The following is an 11,844-nucleotide window of genomic DNA, read 5'->3' on the forward strand; positions in this document are numbered from 1 at the left end:
AGCCTCACAAATTATATATACGTTTTTGTAGATAATTCTCGGTTTTGTAGATGGTTAATGTGGACTTGGAGGTATACTTATTGCTTGATAACGTGGTTTTGTATTTGATAACACTACATGTTATGTTCTGGAAAACTGTGGAATAAAATAATAAACCACTTTAATTACAAGCCTTGACTAATGAAAATGTCCCCGTTCGTGCTTATGACGAAAGAGACCATGTTTCACTTGATATACCGAATATAAATTCGGAATCATTTATAGTTTCAAATTCCTCTACGCTGGCCATCTCAAGAGCTGGCGATAAATGGGTAGCTAGGTGACATCTTAAATCTTCTTGAATGTAGGACATAAAACTAATTTATTAAAAATTTCCTTCCCTAATAATATCAATAAACTCAGAATTCTAATGGTGAACAACAGTGATAACGGGTCCACCATGTTCTTTCTGAGAGATTCCATCTTCAAACTTTCCATAATTTAGAAGGACTTGTCATCATCCTTTTTGCTACATTAGATGTCTCTTCGCATTTACAATCTGCATTCAATTAGGTATAACGCTTTTGGAGTTTCTTTCGATAAAAGTTGATAAACTGACTGCAGAATTGCTCAAAACTGTTTTCACTGTTTGCCCTACTCAAACACAGATCCCAATTAACAAACAGTTCATGAACTCAAACAAGCAAAGTTGAAGTCTGAAAACACTAAGTGTACCGCTAGAGGAAGTGTTATTTTCAAAAAGCCCTTCCAGATGCCTGTTGTTCATATGTCCTCATGTGTTACTTTTTCGTATCTAATTGTGCTAACTTGCCGAAGAAACTCACCCATAACAATCGGAAACCGTTCAAAATTCTTCCGTAAGTCCTTTAATCTGGTATTCCACCGTATGTACATGGACAGATAGTACAGGAAGACGTTACCTTCTATTTATGTCTTATTTTCATTGTTATAATAAGGCTTTCGCGCATGAATTTTACGTAAAGCTAGTATGGGAATAGCTCGCTTCTACCAATTCTAGCCTAGCTTACAATAGCGGAAGAACTAAAGTCCTATCTCTTTCTCTCAATGACAATTTAAGTGTTATATGATCTAAATTGGATTAAGATTTCATTCTTTTTTAACCCGAATTTTCATTTAAACCAATCTTGGTTTCCCGACTCGCTACAGACATTCTCTTATGTGAAGGTTTAAGGGAAATGAGACATGAGATTTTGCGTTTAGTTATATCAATACAGCGAGGACGTGTCGAGTTCACAGCCATATAGTTTGGTCTTAAGCATAGATTAATCATTCCGAATACTAAGAACATGCACTTGATAGTGCTTCGCCTGCGGTTTTTCTTAGTATGCGTTTATCCTAGTTTCCATGTGTTTGTAAAGCTTCCGAAAGTTATCTCGTCTGTCTATCGAAGCTTTCAAGCCTATTTGTTTTCCGGGCTAGGTATTTATCACATCCTTTCAGTTTTGAAGCCCCTCAGCTTGGTTTGTAAAGATGTTCGGTCGTCGTATCTGTCTATACTGTCGAATACCATCAAACTGCCAAGAGATACCTTTACGTACACAATGCTAAACAAAAACCAATTCAGCTGGTAAAATATGCTTTTTTAGTTTATTAAAAACTCTTAGGTCACCGGAATAGTTTACACCACTTTGTTCATCAACCTCCAATCCAAGAGCAAATCATTTAGCTATCCGATTTACGTAACTTAATGATTTTGAAACGACATTCATGGATTACTAATATTCGACAGTATGCGTGATCGTAACGGTGACTTAATGCCTAAGTAGTTGGGTTTAAGAACTTACGTCTCATAACCACACTGCTTCACCTACTCCGGTTTGGTTAGGTAGGTGACATCACTAGTGGTACGTAAACTCGTACTTTGTAATCGAGTTTAATTATATTGCGTGTTTTTAAAGTATTAGCTCAATATGATAATTTGTAATATAGTTGAGCAGAGTACTAAGCACTGGTAACAAAATGGTTACTAGGGCTGTTCATTTTTATTGCCCAAGAAGCCCTGGACTTTGGTTAATTATATTTCATTTTCCATCTATCCCAACGCATGATAGTGATTGGGATCGAAATAAGTTGGGGAAAATCACAGAAATCCAAAGTCAGTCAGTCAGTAACAACGTAGAACTTCGTACGTACGTACATCAGTTCGAAATGCCACACCACATTAGCACAGAGATGCAGTGGTCGATTCATAATCCCGTAGTGCTAGATGTAGTAAAATTATAAACTGTAATCAGGAAAATTAGGATTTGAAGATGTTATTCGAGGAGTATAATCCAGTGAAATAAATTTGTAAAGATAAAAAAGAAAGGGACATGAAGAATTCAGAAGATTAGAATTTAGGTGAACACAAAGAGTGTATGCACCTGCGCCATTGCAAACGACTTTGAGCCATTTCATTCAGGGTCTCTAACCATCGGTTGCTATCATCTCGCGGTCCCCAACAAGGTAGTCTACACCTAACAACATGACTCAGTCCACTTGTCAGTGACTTCATGGACTTGTGCCATGTTTTGGTTTGGCCGCCTCTAGCTTTCTTCCAAACTACTCCTATACCACTGGACATCGCACGTCGAGGCAGTCGATCGTTGGGCATACGTAACACATGTCCCAGCCATCTCAACTGATAAAGTTTCACTACGTCATCAATCGGTTTGCCATCCTCACCTAGTACCCGTTTCCTAACAACTGCATTAATTACTCGATGGTTCCAGGATATGCGAGCAATATTTCGAAGACACTTATGATCAAATACTAGTAACCTACAGATATCCTCTACTCTTACCGGCCATGTTTCACAGAGATCCAAAGCAATATGTAATATGTTAAGGTGCGTATAGAGGTGCATATATCCCGGTCCAGGATCACACGATTATTGTAACTGACAGTTGAATACGGTGAGTAACATGACTTAAAATCAACAGCAGTTACACAAATTTGTCTAGTCATTAGTTCCCCTTAGGTTTTGAATTTTAATATCTGTGTAATATGCTCGACGAGTTAATTCGTTCCATCCAACTAAATTGTTTGCCTTCACTTTGTCTTTCACTATCAGCAATATTATTGTTATCGTTTCAACCTCTCTGATTCTCATCATGGTAATTTCCTTTTTTTGTGTTGATGTAATGTGGATACTTGAACTGATGTACATTCGATCCAGATGCGATATTGTCTCGGAGTGATTAAGTAAGATACAACATAGTTGGGCAAAGGTGGAAAATGTCTGGTAGTGTGTTGCCCAGAATATGTACTTTCTATGAAATCTAACTAGAAATTCCTAGCTACCTTTTTAAAGGATGACATAACTGGAACTAAATCGGAATCTTATTTCCTATACAAAAGATAGTTATGATCTCCATCCTATTTTTGCATGTCATTGACCTCAAGAATCGTTTAAAAAGTGACCTGTGGAATATAGTGAACACTTGTCAAAATGAAAAATCTTGTTCTCTCTATTCTAATGAATAAAAACTCAAAGTAATTATCCATGATGGTATTTTTTTCAGGTGCAGGCGTGCAGTAGAACTAAGAGCATTCCTCGGTTTGGTGAGAAATTTTAGAGGTTTGAAGGAAACGTCTTAATTTTGTGTAAATTATGCGTTCAATAATTTCGTGGAATTCTATTTTCAAGTCCGTTTACGTAAAAGGTTAGCTGTTAAAACCATATATACATTGCCATGTATCTGTTGCTAGCCGCAGAATTATTTGAGGGAAAAATAAAGTCATTTTCTCGGAAAACGTGACCAATCACAATTGGACTTCATTTTTGCCTCGAGATTACGTAGTACTAATGAATATTCACTCCTTCGCTAAAGCAAAACCGGGGCAACAATTTGTATAACTTAGTATATGTTAAACCTATCGAGGCAAGTACACTGCCAAGTAATGCGCGTAACTCTCCGTACAACTTAAAGATCGTTGATGGCGTGTGGCTTGCAAAGTTTTGGTAGTTATTATCAAAGTATTTTGCATTTTTGTTAGAACTGGTGGGTTAGAAATAATGATGTTATGCAATGCTCCAAACCATGAGGATGATTGATCAAGTTGGAAACATTCACAAGATAAGGTTGTTTAGTTGTGCTCTGAAACCTGTCGATAGTCTAGTATTTTATATTTACAGCAGTATCTAAGACAAACTAGTCCTCAGCTTTTTTTCAATCTCTATTTACGTGTTCGATAGTTATGGAACTTGTTTTTCTAGACATTTAAACTATTGTATCTTCAGTTGATATAAAGAGTCAAGAATTAATCGTAATAGTTAGATATTCGTTACTTTGGCGAGTGATTGACTTATAGTCGTAACATTCTTCAGTCGCTTATTTGTCAAATGACTTCTAATCATGTATGTTTCTGAGTAAAATTTTCTGCATATGACCATGTCATTTTCTTAGAATAAAAACCCTGTTCTATTGGACAGCTTTTTTTCGGTACCAGCTCATTTAGGGTGTATGTTAATTATTCGGTCTCATGACCAGTTATCACTCGATAAAATTGTATCACTGCATATTATTCATTGATCAGCGCACCTTATAAATTAATACAACAATCCCTAAACGTTTTTTTCATTTGCGAGTTGTTAAAGGTAATTCGTAACCGTAGTTATCACTAAATTATTTCTGTCGTTTCTTATAAACTAGGGACTGCCAGTAATCGGAACTAGTTTGACACAGTTACGTTCATCTCTCAAACTTGAATTTATACCTTCTCTAGCCTAACAGTTAGATTCCAGACCTACACCCAGATAATTCCTGGATTTAACTCATCCAGATCAGCTTCTATTCATTACTTTGAGTTAACAACAAGTTCATGTCAGATAGTCTTCTCAAACAGTGAGGTTATAAGCCACACCAAATTAACAAACATAACCGCTTTAGTGTTGATAACGATGTTTTATAATCTGCCGGAAAGTAAAGACTTGGTCAACTAACTCTCTCGTATCTGAGACATTGCTTTTTGAATTCCTTTGAATCATAAGAGACTACTAAACAAACGGTTTGGTGCGGTGACCATATAGAAAAACCTTTGAAATGATCAATAGTCGGAAATATTTTGCCAAAACTATCTATTGTTTTCCTAACCCTTTAGTAACTTTACTGAGTCTAGTAATTGCTAATCATCACTCTTGAAGGATTTTAAAGTAAACTATCACATCCTAATCTTTTAACCTGCTTTATGTTTGTCACTACTTGCCTAACTTTGATGGGAGTTGAATGACAGTCGCCATATTCTTCTTGACAGCTGATGCATTACCAAGGGAGTAGAAATGACTCCTAGTCAACCGAAATTTTCTCCAGTTTACCATCTAATACCAAAAGACGTCACTACCACAGACACCATATGAATTCTTTTTCATTTTGTTACTTGCGTTTCTCTGTGCTGGTATGATTAGTATAAATTAATGCACATTTATACCATACCCTACGTTATGGCTGTCTGATGGTTTTGGAGTTTTGATCGCCATTATCGCTCAGGAAAAAATGGACTGTTTGATTCAGGTGTCACGTTCTAAAGTCACAGTTTCAAATTTAGTGTTTGATCATTTCCACTGTTAAAAACATGTCAGATATTTCAAACTTGTGTTCATTAACTCAATAGGTAATCCATTTTTGCAAACGGTATATACAGGAAACCATAACGAGGCAACAACTATTTTAAGTGACTAATATGGTCGAACACTCCAGTTAGTCATGTTTTTTATTCAATGGCCGCATTTCTGAATCAGAAAGGAGAAGAGTGAAGTACGTTTGTTTGCAATCAAATTTATCTTGACTAATTAAACCAGTCATTGTCGTTTATTTATGAAGGGTTATTCGAAGTCTATCGTCGAGTAAATATTGGTCACAGAGTAATAACTAGTGTCACGTTTCCTTAGTACCTATTCTATCAAGCTGCACTGTGGTCACTAGATGCTAAAACTGTCGCAAGAATAGTCAAAATCCATTGGAAAGGCGAAAATCTCTTCTAATGTTACCACCGAGGTTTCATGCGTTGGGTATAATTGATTGTTGTCAGTTCCGAAAAAAACAATTGTTTTAGAGTGGCTCAATCATTTTTGTCCCTAGATTCGTAACACCGTAGTCAGTACTGAACCCCAATAACAAGACATAACACTAGTCTTAGTAACTAAAACCCACACGCTATGTTTTGATGTATAAAATTCACGGTCGTACTAAAGTGTGTCCTCAAGATCTCAGGATATCTAGCAGAAATTTAAAAACTGCATACTCATGAATACATATACGTTTCAGAATACTTGTGACTTGTTTTTTAAGAGAATATTTATTCCTAAAATACCTTTAGTTGGTTTCCAATTAGTTCCTATTCAGTGTTCCATTTTGCTTGTTCTTTTCGTTTGTAGATGGCAGAACACTGGTCAGTCGGACCCACAGTTCATTTTGGTTCACATTCGCTTCTTCCCTCCACTGACCTTCAAATATTGTGGGACCTACTTCAGTGTAGGGACTGCTGGTTCAGACGCATTTATCACCAACTTGCTGCCAACGAACTTCGGTCAAATTCAGTTGTGGCACTAAGCCCTCGGAAAAGTTCAATCCCTTCTGTTCCCTTCCATAGCCTTACGAGAGCGATCCAAGCAGTCTTACGTGGCCTCAATCTAAATCGTAAATGCCCATCAAAACTAGACACGAAAGCGACCAACTTAGCATCATTTCTGCATTTGCATATAAAGACTAGTTATCATCATATAACTGTAGTCAGTACCAAATTCTGTATCAAAAGACAGTATTGGGTCTGCCCTTCTCATGGACGTCGTCTGTTCGATTTGCTATACTGTAGTGGCAACTTTAGTATTCCGGAGCGGAAAGATGGGTTAGACTTCGATTTAACTATTCGTTCAATAATCCCTCAGGGTCAATCTGATTTCTTTCGATCTGTTCAGCTTTCAAGCTCCTCAGATGAAAGTGATGAACCGGAACAGACTTTTTCTGTTCAGATCCACACTCCAGAGCTGTATATAGTAAAGCCAAATCCAGAAGGTTCTCACAATCATTTGTCTACGAAGGCATGTTCCACCGAACCCAAAAAATTCATAAGCAAACAACTTTATGAAGTCAACAGGAAATGGTCGTTCAAATACAGTGTAAATGACTTAAACCATAAACATCTGTACAGTGAAAACGACGCTCGACATACCTGTGATTCTCACAATGAAAGAAAACTAGATGGTCCAAAACATGTGCATTTTCCTAGGGGGAACCCTATCTCTGCTGTATACAATCTTTATACATATGCTACAGCAAGCAGGTTGGAAAGGTCTAATCGTATTTGGGAAATAGAAGCAAGGTCTCGCTACTTCGATCGTTTGAAGTATTTAATATCAAATGGTTTCGAGGCTGACCTAGCATCCCAGTTGGCAGGAGATGATGAATCTACGGAAATTCACTCTAGTGTTAATAAAGCTCTTGACAATAAAGCATGCAAACAAGACAATCTCAAACCGACGAATATAATATCTAAGCGTTCAAAACCTCGACATCGCAAACGTAATCGAAAACGTGGATCCAACCCAGTATCCCTGTTATCTTCACATTCACATAATGCAACCGACCCTAGTATTTCACGAAATAAAATTGATGATAACTATCAGAAATGTGTATCCCTTGCACAATAATTATCAGGTTAAGCAGATGTCCTTTGAGCTTTTGTCTCAATTTATTGTACAGTTTTCATTAAAATCTGTGATATCTGTCAGTGATTTGATTGCACGTTATTTTTTATACAGAATCTCATTAATTCGATATAAACTACTGTTCTCACTTGTCATTGTTTTCAGATTTTTATCTAGTGTTAGCTTTCTTAGACTAATCTATGTTAATATTCCAAAAGTACAGCTTTTAAGAATCGTTATTTCGTGTCATTAACGTAGACATGTTTTTGCTCGCGAAAAAGTGTAATTCAGATATAATCAGTTCTTAGCGGTATATTGAAGTAAGGTATTAAGTAATTCTTTGACTCTACCTGTGTCTTGATATGTCATTAAGTCAGTGACGTTTTGCAATAAATGAGACAAACTTTATGAAATTAAACTAAATTGTTTTCCACTCATCTAGGATGCCAAAAATGAAAAAGATTTTATCATACTCCAATTCAGTGTCAAAGAACGAATTAGGGTTTTACTGCATAATTGAATAGCTAATAGGTAAATATTTAACTTATGACAATATTAATTATAGAGGTTCCACACTAATGCACAGCATAACATTTAGCTCATAATGCGTTGTATGCCTGTGTTTGTTTCTGCTGTAAATATGACATCTAAGATCCTGCGAGCTCAAATAAATTCGATGGGTCGAGACCAATAATCTTAGATTAAACCCATGAACGGTACTGTTACGTGAATACTGCAAGTCCACTGTTTGTGGCGTTTCTCTGCTCAGCTGTACACTATTTTCTGTAGATGGAAATCTGTTTGAAGTTGGATGAACGAACTGTGACCTTAAAGACTACTAAATTTGTGTCTGCCACTTCATTTCCACTTGAATTTGTCTATATCTTAAACATCCAGCGTGCTGATTGTGTATCTCAAAAGGACTTATTTTCTTTTCGGAGAAAAATACTTAATATAACACTGAAAATTTGAGTACTTTGCATCGTTTGATGTATATATGACTACCTACATACATAAAGTCACCTGGTAGCTGAGTGTATGGAATTGTCAATCTTCTACAAACAAGTAACTAAAGATGTGATAAATATTTACTGTGATTACAAAGCATTCTAGTAGTTTTGGTTTTACGCACTCAGAAATCGTAACACAGAGGTGTTTTCTCGGAAAAATATTTAAGTTTTTGTTTTTATGTAATAAAGATCATTTAACCCTACATATTTTAATTTTTGGTGTGGGAGTAAGTTGGGAAAATTACCGACATTCAAATCAAAATGTGAGTCATCGAGTTAATTTGTCCCATCCAACTAAATTGTTTGCCTTCACTTTGTCTTTCACTATCAGCAATATTATTGTTATCGTTTCAACCTCTCTGATTCTCATCATGGTAATTTCCTTTTTTTGTGTTGATGTAATGTGGATACTTGAACTGATGTACATTCGATCCAGATGCGATATTGTCTCGGAGTGATTAAGTAAGATACAACATAGTTGGGCAAAGGTGGAAAATGTCTGGTAGTGTGTTGCCCAGAATATGTACTTTCTATGAAATCTAACTAGAAATTCCTAGCTACCTTTTTAAAGGATGACATAACTGGAACTAAATCGGAATCTTATTTCCTATACAAAAGATAGTTATGATCTCCATCCTATTTTTGCATGTCATTGACCTCAAGAATCGTTTAAAAAGTGACCTGTGGAATATAGTGAACACTTGTCAAAATGAAAAATCTTGTTCTCTCTATTCTAATGAATAAAAATCCAAACTTATTGTTCACATTAAATATGCGATTTTACCATATCTATGTAAATTAAATCATCCTATAACATAATTTTTTTGTTATACATTGATTTTTGGTCCGACGGTTGATTCAGATTAAAAAATTCTTTTGTTCAGATGATGACTTAGTGTATGATAGCTGAGTCAAGTTATTAGAACTATCATAGAAGTAATTGCCTTAAGGGTAGTTGAAAACTTCAGGTCAGGGAAATAATTTGACCTCTATAATCTCATTATTCCTAGCGTTTCCTACATAATCCAATCACCTGCTTGTTATCTGTCAAAGTGACTTGATAAAGTGGCATGTACAGTGTTCAATTATTTTCCATCAGTATCCTGCCAACAAGAACTTCGTTATTCATCATTACTTGATTGCTACTAGGCGTGCTGCTGAGTCGAGACAAGATATATGAAACTTGAAGTTATTCTTTGTCTAATTACTTGGTTATTGATCCAGCAGTTACTTGATTTTATTCTTTATTCGAATCTAACTACACACCAAATTTTGATTCACTCACTTGCTCTTTTCTTTTATCATTCAATAATTACAGTCGATTAACTATTAGTCTGGTTTGAATCGAATATGCCTTAGTTATGTATATACTGAAGCACTGTGGTTTGTCTTGATATTATATTTTGTTCGTATAATCATACAAAGTATGGGTCTAAAATGGTATGGTTACTGGTAATCAGTTATCTGGCTTCCTATTGTGTATATTTTCCTAGCTTATTGTAATAGAGATAATGGCATAGGCAAAGGCGCAACACACACGGTTTGGTCTAAGGTGAGGGTGAGTTTTTCGGAATCCTTTGCTTTGTATGTTTAACCCACTCGGCATTTTAGGTTTTCTTAGATTGATAATATTATTTCTTTTGAAGTTATAAAATTGAGTAACTGTCGATTATCCCTTGAATACATTTGGGGTTGGTTTACATTCAGGATACTTTATTTGAGTTATTCCTACTTGTGTAGTGCAAATAGACAAAACCCAGTGATGAAATGAAAGTTTATGCACCAGGATCGCTTACACTTACCAAAGGGTGTTAAGATAAATGGCAGTTCTCTAAGCTAGGTTCGGGTTAAGTCTTATTAAATCCCTAATTTTTCTTTAAGAAAGCAAACATTCTAGTGAAAATAAATCCGTCTGTGACAACTTCACGTTTAAAAGCTGTAAAATGAATCCGAACTGTGCCGATGACTTGGATATGCGGCATATCCAAATTCGTAAGGGTTCCTGGTCGTGAAAAACTTCGTGAAGTGGAGCAGGTTAAATAGATCATTGACTAATCATATCCCTGGAGTATAAATACACTATGGCTAATTGTCCTGAGTGCTTAATAACAATGAAATAAATGTCTTTACTTAATGGGTTGGAGATTGTGAGACAAACGAACGGTTTCGTTATAAACGTTAACTTGATAACATTTTGGTTCAATAAGACAAGAATAAACTCGCACCTATGAACAAACTGTTGTCTATATCTGCTAGGTGGAACTCATACTTAAGTTAGTTTAAATGATGAATCAAACTGTGCTGATTGTCCCTTGAGTTCATTTTAGTCAAAATCTTAAGCTATTTACTGTTAAAATCAAACAAACTCTAATTTTAAGTATGGGGAATCGCACACTAACCTAATATATGGCATCTAAATCGTGCTTCTTGATCGGGTTCAAGATGTGTAAGCGTTCCTTCAGATATTTACACATTCTGTAGTGTACGAGAACACAGGCGTGTACAACCAAATATATTTTAACACAAAACTACAGTATGTCTTAGTCAAATCTGTAAACCACATAGTAAATACTTCGTTTACAAAATGTCAAACAATCGTCTCAGACTTCATTATTCCTTTGTTTCCACAGCAACCATTTTCTTCTCTTTGTTCTAGCCAACTTTCTGGCGCCAGGCATTGGACTTCCGATTAGTGATACATACTTCTTATATCTGTCATATCAGTAGAACACCACAACGGTAATACCTTTAATAGGAAAGGCTAAAAGCTTCTGGCTGTATGGGTACTAAACATAAATCAACTTCGTAATAAGGGTTTAGAATATCACGCAGGCATATAAAATTAAATATTCTTAAAGGGGTTATGTGTTGATCTGCACTAGTTAGATATTGTTTGTCTTGTATAATAAGCATTAAAGGAGTATGTTTATCTGGTATCCTTTGATTTAACTCCCACTGCATGGACAACTAAGAATTAACATTTAAACTCACAATCTTAGCAGCAATCACATTCAATAAGTTCATTAAATGGATACTAAGATTTTTTCACACCTAATCGTACATCTAACTTTAAACAACGTACCTGGTTAAAGCTAATGCTTTGATAGTATATCTAGATTATAGCTAAGAGTAAAAAACAATGCAGGTCCAGTTCATTTTGAAACTTCTCAACTTGATGTGTCTACATCC

At 35.7% G+C, this 11,844-nt stretch overlaps 1 protein-coding gene across 1 annotated transcript; it reads left to right on the forward strand.

The window, feature by feature from the left end:
* The first annotated feature begins 708 nt into the window (after nt 1–708).
* Nucleotides 709–9,354, forward strand: MS3_00009903 (uncharacterized protein). Its single transcript, XM_035730772.2, has 2 exons — nt 709–857; nt 6,377–9,354. The coding sequence occupies exon 2, from the start codon at nt 6,377–6,379 to the stop codon at nt 7,646–7,648; it is 1,272 nt and encodes a 423-aa protein (XP_035586317.1). The 5' UTR covers nt 709–857; the 3' UTR covers nt 7,649–9,354.
* Nucleotides 9,355–11,844: the final 2,490 nt, after the last annotated feature.

This window comes from Schistosoma haematobium, chromosome 1 (assembly GCF_000699445.3).
Source record: "Schistosoma haematobium chromosome 1, whole genome shotgun sequence".
In the NCBI taxonomy this organism is placed as follows: domain Eukaryota; kingdom Metazoa; phylum Platyhelminthes; class Trematoda; order Strigeidida; family Schistosomatidae; genus Schistosoma; species Schistosoma haematobium.